Genomic DNA, 23,570 nt, shown 5'->3' on the forward strand with positions numbered 1-23,570 from the left:
CATAGTGCATAGTATACAGTAGGTACCTTATATTTAATCAATAAAGGCCGAAAGAAAGACTATAAATAAGGGAAAGATCGTCAATTTGTGGTTTGCCTAAATCCTTCTCATGTTTCTTCTTGTAAAAGTAGAAGTCATACACCTGGATTTGCTTAGATTATTCAGGAATGTAGGATAAATTAAATTTTAATGGATTAGGCCACATGCTTACTCCTTTTTAATTTCCCAATCATTAATTGAGAATGGGCTCTTAGGAAGGCATCATACTAGTACTGTGGATGCTTCCCCCCGCCACCCCCCAGAAAAAGCCCCCAAACAACAACCACCACAAAAACAAGATCTAGCCCCTGCCCATTGAATTTTAGAGTCTAGGAGCTGCTATTATATAAAAAGATGGTGGGATGCGCTCTACGACCTAAAGAACAAGTAAAAAGTAGGGTTAAAGAGGGCAGGCAGTTGGAGCTGAAAGCAATCAAGTGTAAATGGCCTGAGGCAAGGCAGTTTGGCGCCTTAGGAAAATGCAAAGCCTTCAGTGAGAAGTAATTTTAAGTGAGGTTGCCTGGTGGGCTAGATGAGACTGTGGAGTGGTGAGCCCGGCCAGAGCCTCAGATGGAGGGCCTCAGAGAATCCAGAATCCACTGGGCTGGCAGTCTTTACCCTGGGTTGGGGGAGCCAGAGACCTCGCCATTAAAAGCGTACTCAATTATTCTATCTTGTGTGTAATTTGGCAAATTCTAGGCAAGTTCTAGATTTTTGTTGGTAGTTAAATAAGTGGAAATAATGGTTATTTAGAAGAAAGGGTAGCGGGTAGGGAAGATACTGGTCTATGACAAAAATTCTAAGGACTTTGAGTTGTTTCCAACTAGGAAAGATTCTCCCACAAGCGCATTATGTATTATATCCTCTGGTGTGGATATTACATGATTGTCCTTGCTAGGCAGCATTTTAGTTAATTGCGATTTCTTTGTCTTGCTGTTAGGTTAATGTGCTCAAGCTCACGGGTATAGTGAAACAGCACGTAAAACAATTGATCAGCTTAAACTGGTTTTGCCTCCTTAAATAGGTTGTTGATTAATCAAACCTTGTGTTATTTTACAGAGACAGAACTGCACATCTCCAAGAAGCAACCCATGACCCCAGGATGACCCTGGAACCAAGATCTTCAGTCTGCAGAACTCAGAGAACAGAAATGTTGCCTGGAGAGCCCGTGACAATCCTTCAATTAAGGAAAATCTGGCCTCCAGCAGCATGAGTAGCTTATTTGGACTAATTCAAGACTAGCCAATTAGCTTCCAAGTTTGAAATTACCCTGACCCCTTAAATTTCACCCAGACCGCTGGATTGAGGTGAGATTTGACAGCCTTGTCTCCTGTGTTAGTCGGCCTTGCAGTAAAGCTCTTTTCTCAAAAACTTGCCATAGTGTTGGCTTCTGTGCACACAGGGCAGTGAGCCCTTGTTCAGTAAGTTTTGGCAACCCAGGTGAGATTTAGGTCTTGTGACCGCCTGCGTGAGGCACTGTAGCCCCTGGCAGAGCGTGGGCCCTCAGCACCAACCTTGCGTAGCCACCTAGACTGAATTTGTCTAGAAGGTCGGCTCTTGGGTTCCTGCTTCCCTGCCATGGCACTCCAGGCTCCTCGGGCTACTTTCACTTTTGAGAAAAGAAACAGCTCCTGGATCAGACGTCTTTTGGGTGAGTAACCTTGTTAAAATGTGCCTGTACCTAAATTGTCTAATAATCTCATCGGAATTGTGGGTTAGAGTCCTGCCTGGGGGAGTTTTTTTTTTTTTTTTGCGGTACGCGGGCCTCTCACCGCTGCGGCCTCTCCCATCGCGGAGCCGAGTCTCCGGACGCGCAGGGTCAGCGGCCATGGCTCACGGGCCCAGCCGCTCCACGGCATGTGGGATCCTCCCGGACCGGGGCACGAACCCGTGTCCCCTGCATCGGCAGGCGGACTCTCAACCACTGCGCCACCAGGGAAGCCCCTGGGGGAGTTTTTTTTTGCTCAGGATAGAGTCCAGGTTAGAGTCCTAAGGCTAGGATCGTGGGCTAGAGTTCCACCCTAAGAGAGACAGTACAAAAGGTTACAGCTGCTGAGGTACTCAAAGGATTGGGTTAAAGTCCCAGGCCTTTGGATTTGTTTGCCTATGTTTGTTTAGGTCTGACTGTTATATCTGTTAGGATTGGCTAATGGGAGTTGGCTATTGGATGACTGTGGCAAAACTTTATTAAACCTGATTGATATTAATGAGGGTCCTCTGACTCAGGAGATAAAAGACCTTGCTCCTGGACTGGAAACCTTGCTTTACAGGGTGATGGGGTTTTTCACCCATGCCTAAGATGATTGCCCAGAGGTGGTGTTACACGTGTATATTCCTTTTTTGTTTTTTTGTTGCTTTATTGGAGAATAGTTGATTTACAATGTTGTGTTAGTTTCAGGTGTACAGCAAAGTGAGTCAGTTATACATATACATATATTCGTTCATTTTCAGATTCTTTTCTCATACAAATTATCACAGAATATTGAGCAGAGTCCCCTGTGCTATACAGTAGGTCCTCGTTGGTTATCTGTCTTATATATAGCAGTGTGTATGTTAATCCCAAGCTCCTGATTTATCCATTCCCCCCCGCCCCACGTTTCCCCTTTGGTAATCATAAGTTTGTTTTCGATATCTGTAAGTCTGTTTCTGTTTTGTAAGTAAGTTCATTTGTGTCATTTTTAAAAATTAGATTCCACATATGAGTGATATATGATATTTGTCTTTCTGTCTGACTTATTTCACTTAGTGTGATAATCTCTAGGTTCGTCCCCGTTGCTGCAGATGGCATTCTTTCTTTCTTTTTTTATGACTGAGTAATATTCTGTTTCGTATATGTACCACGTAGTTTTTATCCATTCCTCTGTCGATGGACATTTAGGTTGCTTCCATGTCTTGGCTATTGCAAATAGTGCTGCAGTGAACATTGGGGTGCGTGTACCTTTGCAAATTATGGTTTTCTTTGGATATGCGCACAGGAGTGGGATTGCTGGATCACATGGTATTTTTTATTTTATTTTATTGGAGTATAGTTGATTTACAATGTGTTAGTTTTAGGTGTACAGCAAAGTGATTCAGTCACACATATACGTATATTCGTTCATTTTCAGATTCTTTTCTCATACAGATTATCACAGAATATTGAGCAGAGTCCCCTGTGCTATACAGTAGGTCCTCGTTGGTTATCTGTCTTATATATAGTAGTGGGCGTGTTAATCCCAAGCTCCTGATTTATCCATTCCCCCCCGCCCCACGTTTCCCCTTTGGTAACCATAAGTTTGTTTTCGATATCTGTAAGTCTGTTTCTGTTTTGTAAATAAGTTCATTTGTGTCATTTTGTTTTTCAACACATTTTTTTAACATCTTTATTGGAGTATAATTGCTTTACAATGGTGTATTAGTTTCTGCTTTATAACAAAGTGAACCAGCTATACATATACACATAGCCCCATATCTCTTCCCTCTTGCATGTCCCCTACATTGGCAGGCAGATTCTTAACCACTGCACCACCAGGGAAGTCCCGGAATAAAGTGTTTATCTCAGAAGGCAGTGTGATAGTATTGGCTTCTATGCATGTCAGGCAGTGAGCCCTTGCTGGGTAACACTAGTAAATGACAGGCCTGGGACTAGACTCCTGGTCTGAATTCCTCTAGATCTCACATTGTTATACTCCTCTTGGCCTAAAGCAGAGCTTGTATTCCTTGACACTCAAATGTATCTTGGGATAAAGATAAGGACTGTGTGGCTAAAGAACGGGATTGGAATCTATCCAAAGCATTGAAGAATACCTCAGTAAATGCCAGTTAGGAATAAGAAGGAGGAACAGGAATAAGGAGAAGAAACAGATGCTGCTCAGTGACAATAGGATCATCTCTATATGCAGTGTCACATAACCTCAATCAGGGGAAGCACAAAACCATCCTGGACAGCTCCTTTCCTTTAGAAGTATGCGTATATCTCGGACACTGTGGGTTGGGTTCTAGGTCACCACAATAATGCGAATATTGCAATAAAGTAAATCGCACGAAATTTTGGGTTTCCCAGTGCTTATAAAAGTTGTTAATCCTATTGTACACGTACTAGACAGTGTCTAAAAAAATGTACACATCTTAATTTAAAAATACAAAACAGTGGGCTTCCCTGGTGGCACAGTGGTTGAGAGTCCGCCTGCCAGTGCAGGGGACACAGGTTTGTGCCCCGGTCCGGGAAGATCCCACATGCCACGGAGCGGCTGGGCCCGTGAGCCATGGCCGCTGAGCCTGCGTGTCCGGAGCCTGTGCTCTGCAATGGGAGAGGCCACAACAGTGAGAGTCCCGCGTACCGCAAAAAACAAACAAACAAAAAAACAAAAAACAAAAACAGTTACAAGAATAACAAAGGTAACTGAGCAGAGAACCATAAGAAAATAATGAAAAAGTTTAAAATATTTCAAGAATTAACAAAATGTGGCACAGGGACCCCACGTGAACACATGGTGTTGGGAAAACGGCACCCATTCACATGTTCAATGCACGGTAACCACAAACTTACAATTCATAATAAAACAGAATATCTGTGAAGCATGATTAAGTGAAATACGATAAAAAGAGGTATGCCTATAAATCAATTAAAACAAGTCACAGAAGAGGCTAATTCTGGCTATTGAAAAGGACAGATTAGCATTATTTTTCTCTGGGAGCCCACCCCTGTCCTGGGCTCCCTGCCTTATGTTGCATTTTCCCCATCTCACGTCAAGTCTGGGACATGAAACTACAAGGTTTGCATTAGGTACGCTGCTCAAGAGTTTGCAGGGATGTGGCATTCCCCAGGAACCTTTTAATCCAAGAGATCGACAAAAGGAACACCCCCCCCCCCCGAAATGAGTGAGGACCGGAGAGACAACCACGCCAAAATATAGGTCATTCAGAGACCTGCCCAAACGTGCTCTCAGACCTAGAATGCCCAGGCAGGGCATCCTCTCTTATAAGTCTCATAGTTTTCAGTGAGGTCAAAGTCTTGGTCTAAGAAGAACAGCCTCAGTTCAGTAGAGGGAGAAGCTCAGGTTGGAGGGTCAGGGAGGATCCGGTCCCGGGACTGGCCAGGAGTATGGTGGGGTCCCTGAGTGAGGAAAGAGGTATCACTAGACCCACAAATGAGGGGGCTTTACAGACCCCTGCCCCCATTCTTAACCACGAGAGGCCCCAGGCAGAGCCATAGGGATGAGAAGCCTCCTCATTTCTGTCTGTCTGGTCTCGGCGAGGGAAGGGCTTTGTCTATCAGGATCAGGTCCCAGTTCTGCAAGGGAAGGGGTCTTGGCCATAACCAGACAAACCAGGGTCAAGGTAAGGACCTCAGTGCTAATGAGAGCGTCTCTCTCCCAAGGAGGGAGGCTCACAGGGTGGCGCCCTTCTTGTCAGGCAGAGATGGTCAGAGCAACGCCCTGCCTTCCCCACTAGGGACTCGGGGAGGTGAGGGCTTTGTTTGGAGGCTGAAGGACTCGGGACCACAGAGGGAGGGGTCACGGGCTCTAATAGATGGCCCGGAGAGACCTGCGAGTGGAGGATCATGGGACGGCTGACCTCTGAACCCCGGGATCCCATAAAGCCCTGCGCGTCCCGTCAGCCGTTGGAACCCCGCACGAGGCAGCCGCAGCCGGTAGTGGCTCCCACACTTCCGCTCTGGGGGCGGAGCCGGACGGTTGTTCACGGCGTTTGTTCGGCCAAGGGCGGATTCCCAGGACTGCTCTGCAGTCAAGGTGAGGACCTGAATGCGGACCCAAGGGATCCTTCCCCCCTCCCATAACAAAGGTTACCCCCACAAATCCCGCCTCTGTGATCGAAAGTGGAAGGTTCCTGAAAAACTGTTAGGCTGAGTTCTGCCTGGAAATTCTCAAGGGGGAAAGCCTTAATCTAAGAGAGAATTTCCTGATTCTGTAAATCAAGGAAACCTAGGCCCTAACTGAAGTCAAGGCGGCGGGTGGGGTGAGGGGCGGGGGGAGGGGCGGGGCCTGAGCGCTAATGAGGGAGTAGAGATGGCAACAAAGCTGCACCCATGCACTCAGTTCCCGGAGCCTCCAGGCCGGGGTGGTCATATATAGCAGGCCCAGACTTCCCCCCCACCCCCAGGAGCTCAAGGAGGTGAAACTTGTGGGCACAGTTCAGTAAAGGGAGGAGTCCCAGGCTCTGACAGATTACAAGATGGGCACCCTGTATGTAGGACCTAGGGAGCACCGGCTCCAGAACACTGGAGTACCACAGACCCCCGCCCCTGCTGTCAGCTGTCAGAGACCCTGAGTAGTTGTGGCCGGATGTGAGTCATCCTGATTTCGGATTCAGAGGTTCCAGGAAGTGAGAACTTTCATCTGAGGGCCACGCCTCCGGCAGCCAAGAGAAAATTTCCAGTACTGGTCTGGAGTCAAGGTGAAGACTTTGAGTGGGGAGTGAGAGGTGCCACTCGGCCCATAACAAACTGCACTAAGTCTCGCTGCTGCTGTAGGCCCTGGGAAGCCCCAACAGAGCCATCAAACTGAGTTCTGCCTGAGATGTCTCCGGGCTGGGAGGGCCTAGGTCTAGGGAGTAGCTCCGTCTTGCAGATGGAGGATACCTAGGTCCTAACTGAGGTGAAGGTGAGGGCCCTAAATACTGATGAGGGGGCCTCTCCCCATTTAGGGGTGGCATCACAAAGCAGCACCCCTACACTTGTGGGAGGCTCCAGCCAGGGGTAGTCATATATGTAGGACCCTGACTTCCCCCTCTAGGGACTCAGGGAATTGAGGACTTTGCTCTGAGGCTGGACTACCCAGGTTATTGGTGGGAGGAGTCCTAAGTCCTACACAGAGTTCGGGTCAGAGACCTGAGTGAGGACTAAGGTGAACACCGACTCTAAAATGTAGGGTCTCATAAATTCTGCCCGTGTTCTGAGTAGAAACCAAGAGTATCTGTCAAGCTGAAGCACTCTTCTCATTTGTCTGGAGAGTTCAGAGATGTGAGGGTGTTGGACTAATTGAATAGCCTCAATTCTGCAGAGGGAAGAAACCCAGGGCTTTATAGGAGTCAGGGTGAGGACCCTGAAAGAACAGTGATGATACCACTCACCCACAAACAGAGGAGACAACAGGGAGTGCCCCCCTGCTTGCTTGCAGCGATGGGTAGCCCAGGTATGGAAGTCAGGTGTGTGTGAGCCCTCCTTTATTTCTTTTTTTTTTAATATCTTTATTGGGGTATAATTACTTTACAATGGTGTGTTAGTTTCTGCTTTATAACAAAGTGAATCAGTTATACATATACGTATGTTCCCATATCTCTTCCCTCTTGCGTCTCCCTCCCTCCCACCCTCCCTATCCCACCCCTCCAGGCGGTCACAAAGCACTGAGCGGATATCCCTGTGCTATGTGGCTGCTTCCCACCAGCTATCTACCTTACGTTTGGTAGTGTATATATGTCCATGCCTCTCTCTCGCTTTGTCACAGCTCACCCTTCCCCCTCCCCATATCCTCAAGTCCGTGCTCCAGTAGGTCTGTGTCTTTATTCCTGTCTTACCCCTAGGTTCTTCATGACATTTTTTTTTCTTAAATTCCATATATATGTGTTAGCATACGATATTTGTCTTTCTCTTTCTGACTTACTTCACTCTGTATGACAGACTCTAGGTCTATCCACCTCATTACAAATAGCTCAATTGCATTTCTTTTTATGGCTCAGTAATATTCCATTGTATATATGTGCCACATCTTCTTTATCCATTCATCCGATGATGGGCACTTAGGTTGTTTCCATCTCCGGGCTATTGTAAATGGAGCTGCAATGAACATTTTGGTACATGACTCTTTTTGAATTATGGTTTTCTCAGGGTATATGCCCAGTAGTGGGATTGCTGGGTCATATGGTAGTTCTATTTGTAGTTTTTTAAGGAACCTCCATACTGTTCTCCATAGTGGCTGTACCAATTCACATTCCCACCAGCAGTGCAGGAGTGTTCCTGTTTCTCCACACCCTCTCCAGCATTTATTGTTTCTAGATTTTTTGATGATGGTCATTCTGACTGGTGTGAGATGATATCTCATTGTAGTTTTGATTTGCATTTCTCTAATGATTAATGATGTTGAGCATTCTTTCATGTGTTTGTTGGCAGTCTGTATATCTTCTTTGGAGAAATGTCTATTTAGGTCTTCTGCCCATTTTTGGATTGGGTTGTTTGTGTTTTTGTTATTGAGCTGCATGAGCTGCTTGTAAATTTCGGAAATTAATCCTTTGTCAGTTGCTTCATTTGCAAATACTTTCTCCCATTCTGAGGGTTGTCTTTTGGTCTTGTTTATGGTTTCCTTTGCTGCGTAAAAGCTTTGAAGTTTCATTAGGTCCCGTTTGTTTATTTTTGTTTTTATTTCCATTTCTCTAGGAGGCAGGTCAAAAAGGATCTTGCTGTGATTTATGTCATAGAGTGTTCTGCCTATGTTTTCCTCTAAGAGTTTGATAGTTTCTGGCCTTACATTTAGGTCTTTAATCCATTTTGAGCTTATTTTTCTGTATGGTGTTAGAGAGTGATCTAATCTCATACTTTTACATGTACCTGTCCAGTTTTCCCAGCACCATTTATTAAAGAGGCTGTCCTTTCTCCACTGTACATCCCTGCCTCCTTTATCAAAGATAAGGTGACCAAATGTGCGTGGGTTTACCTCTGGGCTTTCCATCCTGTTCCATTGATCTATCTTTCTGTTTTTGTGCCAGTACCATACTGTCTTGATTACTGTAGCTTTGTAGTATAGTCTGAAGTCAGGGAGCCTGATTCCTCCAGCTCCGTTTTTCGTTCTCAAGATTACTTTGGCTGTTTGGGGTCTTTTGTGTTTCCATACAAATTGTGAAATTTTTTGTTCTAGTTCTGTGAAAAATGCCAGTGGTAGTTGGATAGGAATTGCATTTGAATCTGTAGATTGCTTTGGATAGTAGAGTCATTTTCACAATGTTGATTCTTCCAATCCAAGAACATGGTATATCTCTCCATCTATTTGTATCATCTTTAATTTCTCTCATCAGTGTCTTATAATTTTCTGAATACAGGTCTTGTGTCTCCTTAGGTAGGTTTATTCCTAGATATTTTATTCTTTTTGTTGCAATGGTAAATGGGAGTGTTTTCTTGATTTCACTTTCAGATTTTTCATCATTAGTGTATAGGAATGCCAGAGATTTCTGTGCATTAATTTTGTATCCTGCAACTTTACCAAATTCATTGATTAGCTCTAGTAGTTTTCTGGTAGCATCTTTAGGATTCTCTATGTATAGTATCATGTCATCTGCCAACAGTGACAGCTTTAGTTCTTTTTTTCCAATTTGGATTCCTTTTATTTCCTTTTCTTCTCTGTGGCTAAAACTTCCAAAATTATATTAAATAAGAGTGGTGAGAGTGGGCAACCTTGTCTTGTTCCTGATATTAGTGGAAATGCTTTCAGTTTTTCACCATTGAGGTTGATGTTGGCTGTGGGTTTGTCATATATGGCCTTTATTATGTTGAGGAAAGTTCCCTCTATGCCTACTTTCTGCAGGGTTTTTATCATAAATGGGTGTTGAATTATGTCAAAAGCTTTCTCTGCATCTATTGAGATGATCATATGGTTTTTCTCCTTCAATTTGTTAATATGGTTTATCACATTGATTGATTTGCGTATATTGCAGAATCCTTGCATTCCTTGAATAAACCCCCCTTGATCATGGTGTGTGATCCTTTTAATGTGCTGTTGGATTCTGTTTGCTAGTATTTTGTTGAGGATTTTTGCATCTAGGTTCATCAGTGATATTGGCCTGTAGTTTTCTTTCTTTGTGACATCCTTGTCTGGTTTTGGTATCAAGGTGATGGTGGCCTCGTAAAATGAATTTGGGAGTGTTCCTCTCTCTGCTATATTTTGGAAGAATTTGAGAAGGATAGGTGTTAGCTCTTCTCTAAATGTTTGATAGAATTCGCCTGTGAAGCCATCTGGTCCTGGGCTTTTGTTTGTTGGAAGATTTTTAATCATAGTTTCGATTTCACTGCTTGTGATTCGTCTGTTCATATTTTCTGTTTCTTCCTGATTCAGTCTTGGCAGGTTGTGCATTTCTACGAATTTGTCCATTTCTTCCAGGTTGTCCATTTTATTGGCATAGAGTTGCTTTTAGTAATCTCTGATGACCTTCTGTATTTCTGCAGTGTCAGTTGTTACTTCTCCTTTTTCATTTCTAATTCTGTTGATTTGATTCTTCTCCCTTTTTTTCTTGATGAGTCCGGCTAATGGTTTATCAATTTTGTTTATCTTCTCAAAGAACCAGCTTTTAGTTTTATTGATCTTTGCTATTGTTTCCTTCATTTCTTTTTCATTTATTTCTGATCTGATTTTTATGATTTCTTTCCTTCTGATAACTTTGTGGTTTCTTTTTCTTCTTTCTGTAATTGCTTTAGGTGCAAGGTTAGGTTGTTTATTTGAGTTGTTTCCTGTTTCTTAAGGTGGGCTTGTATTGCTATAAACTTCCCTCTTAGAACTGCTTTTGCTCCATCCCATAGGTTTTGGGTCGTCGTGTCTCCATTGTCATTTGTTTCTAGGTATTTTTTTATTTCCTCTTTGATTTCTTCAGTGATCACTTTGTTATTAAGTAGTGTATTGTTTAGCCTCCATGTGTTTGTATTTTTTACAGATCTTTTCCTGTAATTGATATCTAGTCTCATGGCGTTGTGGTCGGAAAAGATACTTGATACAATTTCAATTTTCTTAAATTTTCCAAGGCTTGTTTGTGACCCAAGATATGATCTATCCTGGAGAATGTTCCATGAGCACTTGAGAAAAATGTGTATTCTGTTGTTTTTGGATGGAGTGTCCTATTAATATCAATTAAGTCCATCTTGTTTAATGTATCATTTAAAGCTTGTGTTTCCTTATTTATTTTCATTTTGGATGGTCTGTCCATGAGTGAAAGTGGGGTGTTAAAGTCCCCTACTATGAATGTGTTACTGTCAATTTCCCCTTTAAGGCTGTTAGTATTTGCCTTATGTATTGAGGTGCTCTTATGTTGGGTACATAAAAAGTTACAATTGTTACATCTTCTTCTTAGATCGATCCCTTGATCATTATGTAGTGTCCTTCTTTGTCTCTTCTAATAGTCTTTATTTTAAAGTCTATTTTGTCTGATATGAGAATTGCTACTCCAACTTTCTTTTGGTTTCCATTTGCATGGAATATCTTTTTCCATCCCCTTACTTGCAGTCTGTATGTGTCTCTAGGTCTGAAGTGGGTCTCTTGTAGACAGCATATATATGGATCTTGTTTTTGTATCCATTTAGCCAATCTGTGTCTTTTGGTGGGAGCACTTAGTCCATTTACATTTAAGGTAATTATCGATATGTATGTTCTTATTCCCATTTTCTAAATTGTTTTGGGCTCGTTATTGTAGGTCTTTTCCTTCTCTTGTGTTTCTTGCCTAGAGAAGTTTCTTTAGCATTTCTTGTAAAGCTGGTTTGGTGGTGCTGAACTGTCTCAGCTTTTGCTTGTCTGTAAAGGTTTTAATTTCTCCATCAAATCTGAATGAGATCCTTGCTGGGTAGAGTAATCTTGGTTGCAGGTTTTTCTCCTTCATCACTTTCAGTATGTCCTGCCACTCCCTTCTGGCTTACAGAGTTTCTGCTGAGAGATCAGCTGTTAACCTTATGGGGATTCCCTTGTGTGTTATTTGTTGTTTTTCCCTTGCTGCTTTTAATATGCTTTCTTTGTATTTAATTTTTGACAGTTTGATTAATATGTGTCTTGTTGTATTTCTCCTTGGATTTATCCTGTATGGGACTCTCTGTGCTTCCTGGACTTGATTAACTATTTCCTTTCCCATATTAGGGAAGTTTTCAACTATAATCTCTTCAAATATTTACTCCGTCCCTTTCTTTTTCTCTTCTTCTTCTGGAACCCCTATAATTCGAATGTTGGTGCATTTAATGTTGTCCCAGAGGTCTCTGAGAGTGTCCTCAGTTCTTTTCATTCTTTTTTCTTTATTCTGCTCTGCAGTAGTTATTTCCACTATTTTATCTTCCAGGTCACTTATCCGTTCTTCTGCCTCAGTTATTCTGCTATTGATCCCATCTAGAGTCTTTTTCATTTCATTTATTGTGTTGTTCATCATTGTTTGTTTCAACCTTAGTTCTTCTAGGTCCTTGTTAAGTGTTTCTTGCATTTTGTCCATTCTATTTCCAAGATTTTGGATCATCTTTACTATCATTATTGTGAATTCTTTTTCAGGTAGACCGCCTATTTCCTCTTCACTTGTTCGGTCTGGTGCATTTTTATCTTGCTCCTTCATCTGCCGTGTGTTTTTCTGTCTTCTCATTTTGCTTATCTTTCTGTGTTTGGGGTCTCCTTTTTGCAGGCTGCAGGTTCGTAGTTCCTGTTGTTTTTGATGTCTGTCCTCAGTGGCTAAGGTTGGTTCAGTGGGTTGTGTAGGCTTCCTGGTGGCGGGGACTAGTGCCTGTGTTCTGGTGGATGAGCCTGGAACTTGTCTTTCTGGTGGGCAGGTCCACGTCTGGTGGTGTGTTTTGGGGTGTCTTTGGCCTTATTATGATTTTAGGCAGCCTCTCTGCCAATGGGTGGGCTTGTGTACCTTTTTTGCTAGTTGTTTGGCATAGGGTGTCCAGCACTGTAGCTTGCTGGTCATTGAGTGAAGCTGGGTGCTGGTGTTGAGATGGAGATTCTCCGGGAGATTTTCGCCGTTTGATATTATGTGGAGCCTGGAGGTCTCTTGTAGACCAGTGTCCTGAAGTTGGCTCTCCCACCTCAGAGGCACAGCACTGAGTCCTGGCTGCAGCACCAAGAGCCTTTCATCCGCACGGCTCCTCAGTTTGGGATGATTCGTTGTCTATTCAGGTATTCCACAGATGCGGGGTACATCAAGTTGATTGTGGAGATTTAATCCGCTGCTCCTGAGGCTGCTGGGAGAGATTTCCCTTTCTCTTCTTTGTTTGCACAGCTCCCGGGTTTCCGCTCCTTTATTTCTGATGGTATCAGATTGGTGAGAGCCAAGGCAAGGACCCTGCATGAGGACTGAGGACCCCAAGGAGCCCAGGACAGAGTCCCATAGAGCTGTCAGCTGTGGGTGCCCCCTGGCAGGGGTGCTAGGCTGAGGTGCCCCTTCACTTCTTCTTAAGGTATCCCAGGAAGATGAGGATCTGGGTCTGAGGTATAAATTTAGAGCAGCACAGAGGAGGGGGCCCAGGCCCTGCCCAAAGTTGATATGATGGTCCTGCATATGAACTGAGGGGACCCCAATGCTCCAGAGTAGAGGGGGCTCCACAAGGACTAGATAATTGCCCACTGCTGCTCTCAGCCCCAATAAGCACCAGGCAGGGCTGGCAGGCTGCAGCCTGAGGCTCACTTTAATTATTTCCACAGGGTTCTTAGAGGACAGGGTGATCAGAACAGGAGTCCTGTGTGTTCGTAGAGCAGGGCCCACATGGAAACCTGAAGAGCGGCCCTCTTAAAGGCAGGGTGGTACCTCCCTGCTGTAGGCACTCACACCCTCTCATCCTCTCGCATCTCTGCCAGATCACCCCACTGTCCTACCTGCGTTCCTGCCTTTTGTCCCTGACCACAGTCACCATGCCTCGGGGGCGGAAGAGTAAGCTCCGCACCCGTGAGAGACGCCGCCAGGCCCAAAGTGGGACCCAGGGTCTGATGGGTGCTCAGGCCACTGCAGCTGAGGAGGAAGCCGCCTCGTCTTCATGTCCTTCTCTTGGGGTTACTACTCGGAGAAAGCCGGGTGCTAAGTCACGTAGCACTCTCAAGAGTCCTCAGGGGGCCCTAGCCACCACCGCTAATGCTGCAGGTGTTTCTCCCGCAAGATCAAACAAAGGAGCCAAAGGCCAAATGAAGAAAAAGCACAGTTCCTCTCAGGCCCCCGTCTCCGCCGTGCAGTCTCGAAAAGGCCCTCTAAGGAGGACAGCGAGTGTGTTGGTGCAGTTCCTGATGCACATGTATAAAATGAAAAAGCCTGTTAGGAAAGCACATATGCTGAAGTTTATCGCTAAGAAGTACCAAAATCGATTCCCTGAGATCCTCAGAAGAGCTTCCTTCAGCATGGAGATGCTATTTGGTGTTGACTTAAAGGAGGTCGACCGTACCAAGCATACTTATACCTTTGTCAGCAAAATGGCTCTCCCCAACGATGGGACCATGAGCCGTGGCAGTGGGTTACCCAAGACCGGTCTCCTGATGTACATTCTGGCTGTGATCCTCATGAAGGGCAACTGCGCCACAGAGGAGAATATCTGGGAATTCCTGAATAAGATGAGAGTCTATGCTGGGAAGAGGCACTTCATATTTGGGGAGCCCAAGAAGCTCATCACCCAAGATTGGGTGAAGCTGAAGTATTTGGAATACCGGCAAGTGGCCAACAGTGATCCAGCGCGCTACGAGTTCCTGTGGGGCCCGAGAGCCCATGCCGAAACCAGCAAGATGAAAGTCCTGGAGTTCCTGGCCAAGGTCAATCACACCGTCCCCAGTGCCTTCCAGTCTTGGTATGAAGAGGCTTTGAAAGATGAGGAAGAGAGAGCCCAAGCCAGTGGATGTTCCAGTGTTCTGTCCAACTCCTCCCACACAGAATCTGAGGCAAATTCTGCACTTTGTGGCTGAAGAGAGCATTCAATATTTCAAGTAGTGTAGGGCTTGGTGTGACAGAGGGAACACTGTATGATACCTTTGTGTTCCTGTTCTGTATGGGGAATTTGGAAATACGTCTTTGTTTTTTGCTGTTTTTCAAACGTTACTCCTAAATGAAATTTTATTTAGCGTTAGAATGTAAGTTTATGAATTACATCAGTCATACTTACTGTTGTTTATCAGGTTTAAGAATAAGAGTTTTGCTGTTTTGTAAAACATATTGGGAAAACTTCCATCTTATTTAGTAATTTGGTGGAAGATAACATGGCATTGCAATATGCAATTCCTTGAAAATGTGAAAAAGTTAAGTATAGTATAGTATAGTGTATGTAGTATAGTATAGAAAAAGTAAGATGGTCAATATTTGGTTTACTAATTCCTTTTACTCTGTTTTATAAAATTAGAAATAACAGTATGTGCTTGGCTCATTCAAAAATGTAGAATTAAATCATAATAAATTAGACCTCATGCTCACAGGCTCGTTTATTCCCCAAACATGAATTGAGTATCTGCTCTTAGAAGGCTCCTTGCTAGTACTGTGAGAGCTGAGAAGAAGGAGACCTAGCCACTGACCATAAAATTATAGAGCCGAGAAGCAGCTATCATATAAAGAAAATGGTGATGTATACTCTAAGACCAAAAGGTCAAATGAAAAGACAGGATAAGAAAGGAGAAGGGGTGGTTTCACATGATAGCAGTCAAATGTAAATTCCCTGATGCAAGGCAGTGGTGGGCCTTGGGAAAAATGTAAGTCCTTCAGTGGGAGGTAATTATAAGTTAGGTGCGTGGTGGGCTAGATGAGACTGATAATTTTGAGCAGGGGCCAGATCCTCAGATGGTGGGCCGTACAGTTGAAAGACAAAGCCTGGAATGGGAAACTGCCCTTAGCAGTTACAGGCACACTTCATTTTGTTGTGCTTTGCTTTATTGTATTTCACAGATAGTGCTTTTTCTTTTCTTTTTTTAACAAATTGAAGGTTTGTGTCAACCTTGCTTCCAGCACGTCTTTCAGCGCCATTTTTCCAACAACGTATTCTCACTTCATGTCTCTGTGTCACATTTTGGTAATTCTCACAATATTTCACACCTTCCACCAGCAAAAAGATGGACTCGCTGAAGGTTCAGATGATGGTTAGCATTTTTTAGCAAAAATGTATTTTTTAATTAAGGTATGTACATTGTTCCTTGACATAATACTATTGCACGCTTAATAGACTGCAGTATAGTGTAAACATAAATTTTGTAAGAGCACTGGGAAACCAAAAAATCCTTGTGACTCACTTTATTGTGCTATTCACTTTATTTTGGGCGTCTGGAACCAAACCTGCAATATCTTCGAGGTCTCCTTTTACTTTGGGGTTGTGGGTAAATCAGAGAGAAATCACCTGAGGCAGGAATAGAATGTGTCCTGTGCTCTTGTCCCAGTGCAGGTGAACACTATGCAAATTAGATGTTTTATTCACGCTGTCATGTCTCCAGGGAGTTTCTGAGAAATAAGGGTGGTACTCCCCTGAGGGGTGGGGGTGCCCAGAAGCCACTGGTCTGGCACTCTTTGCCCTAGTTGGGGGAGCCAGAGCCCACTCCACGAAAAAAATCATTCAAATTAAGTTATCTTGATTGTAATTTGGCAAACTCTAGGCAAGGAATAGATATTCGTGGGTGGTTAAATGAATGAAAGTGGGAGTGGTTTATAAAGAAGGGCAGCTGAGAGGGAGGTACGTTTTAGGTCCGTGAGACATTTTAGAGCTTCGTGTTGCATCTACTGAGGAAGTCTACCTCATGTTGACCTTGAATGACATACTCTAACAGGGAAATACTAGTTTTCCTTGCTAAGCAGGATTTTGCCTGATAGGGGTTTCTTTGCCCTAGAGCCCTGCTTATTCTCTGGCATCTCCTAGATTGAAAGTTAAATCTCAGTGTAGTGGGTTGAAACTCCAGGGGACAAATTAATCATAGTAAGAACTGGCATCCTTGAAAGTCTCAGTACCAGCCAGGCAATGGGCCAGGCACTTCACAGGCATTATATAAATTCTATCAGTCCCCAAGGCAGAGCTTCTCAAACCCATTTCACAGATGAAAAGACCGAGGCTCACAGAGTTTGGTAATGTGTTCAGTTTCACACAGCTGTTAAGTGACAGTGTTGGAACTAGACTCCTGGCCTAACTAAGTCTGACGCCCACACTTTTCCATTCCTCCCAGCCCGAGGCCAACTTTGTGTTCCTTAATTCAACTTACTTCTCACTCACTACAAAATATATCTCAGGTGATAAAAAGGAGGACTCTGTGCCCAAAACACTGGATGGGAATACATAAGCACAGCAATAAGCGTCTCAAAATAGTTGAAAAGGGTGAAGAAAGCAGAGGAAGATATTTAGTGACAGTATGATCATCTACATATCCAAAGTCAGATAACCTCAAAAGATCAGGGGCTCAGAAAATCATGCTGGACAGCCCTTCGCATTTGGAAGTTAAATCTATTCAAAGAGAAGTTACATAAAAGGCTAAGTCTTGCTGGTAAAGAGAAGGGAAAAACCAATGTATTTTTTTTCTTTGACAGCACATCCATCCTGCCTTGTGTTACAACTTCTCTACTTCACATCACTCCTGGGACGGAGACCCAGTCTCTGAAGGGTTTGCAATAGGGAAACCGGTCAAGAGTTTTCAGGGATGGGCCCTTTCCCAGGAAGCCTTTAATCAAGAAACAGGAGCCACGATGAAGGGCCCCTTACGGGTGGCCTGGGGAGAGCAACATGCCAGGCAAAGTTGTCAGCCTGAGCATGCCCTCACTTACTCTTCAGGGTTCTCAGGGACTTGTGAGTCCTACCTAGGAGGATGAGCTCAGGTCAGTAGAGGGAGGAGTCCCAGTCTCTGCCACATGTGGTGGTGAGGACCCTGAATGAGGAATGAAGGAAGCACACCCGCCACCCCCGAACAGTGTGTCCCATGGACTCCTGACCCTGCCGTCAGCCCTCAGAGTCCCCAGACAGCCTTGTCAAGATGTGGCTGAACCTGATTTCCACGTAAGAGGTTGAGAAAGTGAAGACTTTGGCCTGAGGTTGGCCAACTCAGGTCAGTAGAGATAGGATTTCCAAGGTGCGCCAGGAGGAAGGTGAGCACCCTGAAGAGTTCAGGGCCCACCAAACCCATATCAGCGGAGACCTCACAGAATCCTCCCTGTTGCCGTGACAGATCCTGGTGTAAATGTCAGGAAGAGACGGCCTCATATCCTTCTCGGGGATCACAGAAAAGTGCGGAACTTGGTTTGAGGGGGAGGTCCCAGGGCAGCAGAGGGGGGAATCTTAGGCCTTCACGTGAGTCAGATTTAGGGTACTGAGTTAGAACCCTGAGTGGGATCACCATCATATGGTCTCAACCTGCCTGATACAGTTGTCACTCATGGCATGGCAGGTGTGGCCAAGTAAGGCCACCCTCACCTCCTATTGGATCTCAGGAAAATAAGAGCCTTTCTCTGAAGAAATGTCCTCAGGTTGAGAAAGAGGGGAGCCTCAGGCCCTGCCAGGAGTCAAATCAAGGAAACTGAGTGAGGACTGAGAGGCCCACCCACTCTTGCATAGAGGGGAAAACTGGCCCTGCACCTGCACTCAAGACTTAAATCCCCAGGGAAGGGTGTGAGGCTGAGCAACAACCACCACCCCTCATCAGTTTTTTTTTTTAGTTCACTTTATTTTTTTTTTAAAGCAGTTTTAGGTTCACAACAAAATGGAGCAGAAAGTACAAGGAGTTCCCATGTACCCTCTTCCCCGACACAGCTCACACCTCCTCCACTATCAACATCCGCCATCAGAGTGGGCCGTTTGCTACGATCTATGAAGCTACATTGACACATCATTAGCACACAAAGTCCAGAGTTACATTAGGCTTCATTCTTGGTGGTGTACACTTTGTGGGTTCTGACGAACGTATGATGACTTGTATCTACCATTATAGTGTCATACAGAGTAATTTCACTACCCTAAAAATTCTCTGTGCTCTATTCATCCCTCCCTGCCCCCAACCCCTGGCAACCACTGGTCTTTTTGCTTTTTCTATAGTTTTGCCTTTTTCCAGGATGTCATGTAGTTGGAATCACGCAGCATGTAGCCTTTTAAGATTAGTTTCTTTCACTTAGTAGTACACATCTAAGGTTCCTCCATGTCTTTTCATGGTTTTATATTTATTTCTAGCACTGAACAGTATTCCATTATTTATCCATTTACTTGCTGAAGGACACCTTTGTTGCTTTTAAGTTTTGGCAATTATGAGTAAAGCTGCTATAAACATCGGTGTGCAGGTTTTTGTGTGGATGTAAGTTTCCAACTCATTTTGGTAAATACCAAGGAGCATGATTACTAGATTGTATGGTAAGAGTATGTTTAGTTGTTTTTTTTAAAAAAAAACAATTTATTGAGGTAGGATGGGCATACAAAAACCGTACATATTTAATGTATACAAATTGATGAGTTCGGAGATAAGTATCCACTTGTGAAACTATCAGTCACCACAGTTTATGCCATAAACATATCTATGACCTCCAAATGTTTCCTCCCACCCTTTTTATTTTGTGTGTGTGATAAGAACACTTACCATAAGATTTAACCTGTTAGAAAGTGTACAATATAGTAGTCTTAACTGTAAACTCTATGCTGTATAGTAGATCCCTAGGATTTACCTTGCATAACTGAAACTTTGTAACTTTTGATTAAAACCTTCTCATTTTCCCCATCTCCATAGCCCCTGGCAACCACCACTCTACTCTCTGCTTCTCTGACTTTGACTATTTTAGATTCCTCATATAAATGACATCATGTAGTATTTGTCCTTCTGTGTCTGGCTTATTTCACTGGAACATAGTGTTCTCTAGATTTATTCACGCTGTCATAGCTGGAGAAGTTTTAGCTTCTTTTTAAAGCTGAATGATATTCCATTGTATGTATACTTTACACTTTATCCATTCATCCATCCGTGGACATTTAGGTTGCTTCCATAGCTTGGCTATTAGGAATAATGCTGCAATGAACATGGGAATGCAGATATCTCTTCAAGGTCCTGATTTCAATTCCTTTGGATAGTAGTGGGATTGCCGATAATATCATATGTTATTTTTGATTTTTTTTTTTTTTTTTTTTTTGCGGTACGCGGGCCTCTCACTGCTGCGGCCTCTCCCGCTGCGGAGCACAGGCTCCGGACGCGCAGGCTCAGCGGCCATGGCTCACGGGCCCAGCCGCTCCGCGGCACATGGGATCCTCCCGGACCCGGGCACGAAGCCACGTCCCCCGCATCGGCAGGCGGACTCTCAACCACTGCACCACCAGGGAAGCCCTATTTTTGATTTTTTGAGGAGCCTCCATACTGTTTCCCATAGTGGCTGGACCAATTTACATTCCCAACAACAGTATAGAATATGTTTAGTTTACTGAGAAGCTTGCAAACTGGCTTCCAAAGTGGCTATACCATTTGCATCACCACCAACAATGAAAGCGTTCTTGTTGAATCCCATCCTCACCAGCATTTGGTGCTGTCAGTCCTCTGGATTTTGGCACGTAGTGGTTTCTGGTTGTAATTTTAATTTGCAGTTCCCTAATGGTACATGATGGTGAGCATCTTTTCATATGCTTGTTTGCCATCTGTATATCTTCCTTAGTGAGGTATCTGTTCATATCTTTTGTCCATTTTTTAAATCGGGTTGTTAGTTTCCTTCTTATTGAATTTTAAGAGTTCTTTGTATATTTTGGATAAAAGCCTTCATCAGATCTGTCTTTTGCAAATATTTCCTCTTTGACTGTAGCTCATCTTCTTGTTCTCTTGATGGTGTATTTTTGCAGATTAGAAGTTTAAGGAAATGAAATCTAGCTTATCAATTATTTCTTTCATGGATCCCCATCCCATTTTTTATGAGTTCTGGAAGGAGGTGAGATCCTTGGTCTGAAGGTCCAGCCCTCAGTCAGCAAAAGGAAGAGTCCATGACCCTGTGCGGTATCCAAGTGAGGACTCCACATGATGACTTAGGATCTAACAAGCTCAGGACAGAGAGGTACCCACAGAGCTTTAACTACTGGGTTCCCCCTGATAAGAGTGGTGGGCTGAGGTGCCCCTCTCACTTCCTTCTTGTGGGTCCCGGAGAGCTTTGGGGTGTCACCTTTAGAGTAACAGAGAGGGGAGTTTCCAGGCCTTGCCAAGAGCTGTCATGATAATCCTGAAGCTAAACATAGAAGACCCCCTACACTGAAAAACACAAGTGGCCCCACTATCAACCATGCTGTCACCCTAGTCAGTAAAACACAGGGCAGGCAGGCTGCAGCCTAAGGCTCACCGTTTCTCCACTGGGTTCTCAGGGACAGGTTGACCAGGAGAACAAGAGCCCTGCAGAGTCCTAGGGCAGTGCCCTCAAGGAAACCTGCAGAGATGGACTTGGTTAAAGCTTATGTGGAATCTCCCTGCTGAAGGTCCTCACATCATCTCATTCCCCCTCCTCCTCCCTCCTCCAAGTGCGGGCATCACCCACACTCCCGCCTGCTGTTCCTGATCACACTCATCATTCCCTAGGGTCACAAGAGTAAACTCAGTGCTCGTGAGAAATGCCAGCATGCCCGGGGTGAGACCCAGGATCTCCAGGGTGCTCAAACCACTGAGCAGGGAAGAGTCCCCCTTCTCTTCCTCTCCTGTTTTGGGGATGTTTCCTTGGACTCCCCGGTGGCTGGCATTCCTAGGAGCCTCAGAGATCCACATCCACCATCGTTACTTCTCAGCTATTTCATGCACAATGTCCGAAAAAGATGTCAAGAGCCAAGATGAGAAAGTGCACGTCACTCTAAAGCCTCAGCCTCCACTGAGAGCTTACGGAAGGACCTTCTAACCATGAAGGCAGGGATGTTGATGCAATTCCTACTGCAGAAATATAAAAGAGCCCATCATGAAGGTAGACATGCTGAAGGTTGTCAACAAAATGTACAGGAAACAATTCCCTGAGATCCTAAGGAGAGCCACTGAGCACATGGAACTGGTCTGCGGCCTTGACTTGAAGGAAGTCAAGCCGAGTGGTGATTCCTATGCCCTTGTCAGCAAGCTAGATCTCACCGATGATGGGCGTCGGAGCAGTGGCGGGCGGTTTCGGAAGAATGGGCCCCTGATGCCTGTCCTCGGTGTGATCTTCTTGCATGGCGACCGCGCCTCTGAGGAGGAGATCTGGGAATTCCTGAATGTTTTGGGTGTTTTTGATGGAAAGAGGCACTTCATCTTGGTGGAGCCCAGGAAGCTTATCACAGAAGATTTGGTGCAGGAAAATACCTGGTGTATCATCAGATGCGTGACAGCGATCAAGAGCCCAAGCTGAAACCAGCAAAATGAAAGTCCTGGAGTTTTTGGCCAAGGTCGATGATAGGGTCCCCACTGCCTTCCCATCCTGGTATGAAGAGGCTTTGAGAGATGAGGGAGAGAGAGCCTGAGCCAGGGCTGCAGCCAGGGCTGGCACTACTGCCATGGCCAGTGCACATTCCAGGGCCACATCCAGTCGCTCCTGTCACCCTTAGTGAGGTAGAGGCTGATTCTTCACTTTGTGGTTGGTAAAGCCTGTTAACCAGTGTTCCTGATATGCATAAATTCCTGTTGGCTTATTTTTTTGGTAATTTTCAAGTGATCTTCTTTTCAAAAGAAAGTTTATTTAGATTCAGAACAAGCTTATGAATGACATGGGCACACACTTATTGCTCTTTATCAGATTTAGAAGTAAGAATTTTGTTTTTTGAAATACAAATTGAAAATTTTTAAATCATCGATGTGATCCAGAGCAAGACTGCATGGAATTGGAATAGGGATATCCTTGGTAATGTAAAAGAACTCCCCAGTAAAATAGGATAAGAAGATAGAGAAAACAAATTAAAATTGTTCACCTATGGGTTTGGTGTACTCCATTCAGTCTTTCTTTTCCAAAATTTAAAAGATATACACCTTTTAAAGTCAGGAAAAGATATATACCTTTTGCATTTAGGATGTGCTTAAATTATTCAAGAAAATATGAGTTTATGGGACTGTAAATTGATGCAACCACTATGGAAAACAGTATAGAGGTTCATCAAAATATTGAAAATAGAACTACCGTGCGATCCAGCAATTCCACTCCCGGAAATTTATCTGAAGGAAAAGAGAACAACAACTTTTTTGAAAAGATATCTGCACCCCCCCATATTCATTTATTTACCATAACCAAGACATGAAAACAACGTAAGTGTTCATTGATGGATGAATGGATAAAGAAAATGTGATACACACACACTCACACACACAGTCATACTCTCACTCTCCCTCGGATATTATTCAGCCATTTAAAAAAAAAAAAAGGAAATCCTGCCATTTGCAATAACACAGAGGGACAGACAAAGACAAATACTATATGATCTCACTTATATGTGGAAATTTAAAAAAAAAAACACCCAGAGAACAGATTGGTGGTTGCCACAGGTGTGGGGTGGAGGATGGATGAAATGGGTGTAAATGGCCAAACGGTACAAACCATTTACAAAATAAAGAAGTCCTGGGGCTGTAATGTACAGCATGGCGACTATAGTTAATAATACTGTATTGTATATTTGAAAGTTGTTAAGAGAGTAGATCTTTTTTAATTGAGGTATAGTTGATGTACAATATTTTATAAGTTTCATGTACACAACAGAGTGATTCACAATTTTTAAAGGTTATATTCCATTTACAGTTATTATAAAATACTGGCTATATACCGTTTGTTGTGCAATATATCTTTGTAGCTTATTTATTTCTATTTTATTTTTATTTTTTTGCGGCACGCCGGCCTCTCACTGTTGTGGCCTCTCCCGTTGCGGAGCACAGGCTCCAGACGCGCAGGCTCGGTGGCCATGGCTCACGGGCCCAGCCGCTCCGCGGCATGTGGGA

The 23,570-nt window shown here is 44.0% G+C and overlaps 3 protein-coding genes across 10 annotated transcripts in view; all 3 read left to right on the forward strand.

Annotated features, from left to right (window-relative positions):
- LOC307180219 (uncharacterized protein) overlaps window positions 1-14,642 on the forward strand; it is a gene marked incomplete at both ends in the record, with an annotated part of 33,903 nt that extends 19,261 nt beyond the window's left edge. Inside the window, one exon of the mRNA XM_079910329.1 lies at window positions 13,557-14,642. Coding sequence (XP_079766455.1) covers window positions 13,557-14,642 — 1,086 coding nt within the window. The remainder of the gene's footprint in view (window positions 1-13,556) is intronic.
- Window positions 1,288-23,570, forward strand: part of DMD (dystrophin) — a 2,843,071-nt gene continuing 2,820,788 nt past the window's right edge. For 7 of the 8 annotated variants that reach the window (XM_079909735.1, XM_079909718.1, XM_079909728.1 and 4 more), the window contains exon 1: window positions 1,554-1,690. The gene's annotated coding sequence lies outside the window, so the exon portion shown is untranslated. Of the gene's footprint in view, window positions 1,347-1,553; window positions 1,691-23,570 lie in introns of those variants that run through there. The other variant, XM_079909736.1, reaches the window with a different exon arrangement.
- Window positions 1,624-22,185, forward strand: LOC307179912 (melanoma-associated antigen B1-like). The gene is given in 5 exon segments (XM_079909744.1): window positions 1,624-1,690; window positions 20,492-21,568; window positions 21,570-21,943; window positions 21,946-21,981; window positions 21,984-22,185. Coding segments are annotated over 4 exon segments (582 nt in total). The 5' UTR covers window positions 1,624-1,690; window positions 20,492-21,524; the 3' UTR covers window positions 22,112-22,185.

This window comes from Stenella coeruleoalba (genome assembly GCF_951394435.1).
Source record: "Stenella coeruleoalba genome assembly, chromosome: X".
Lineage (NCBI taxonomy): Eukaryota > Metazoa > Chordata > Mammalia > Artiodactyla > Delphinidae > Stenella > Stenella coeruleoalba.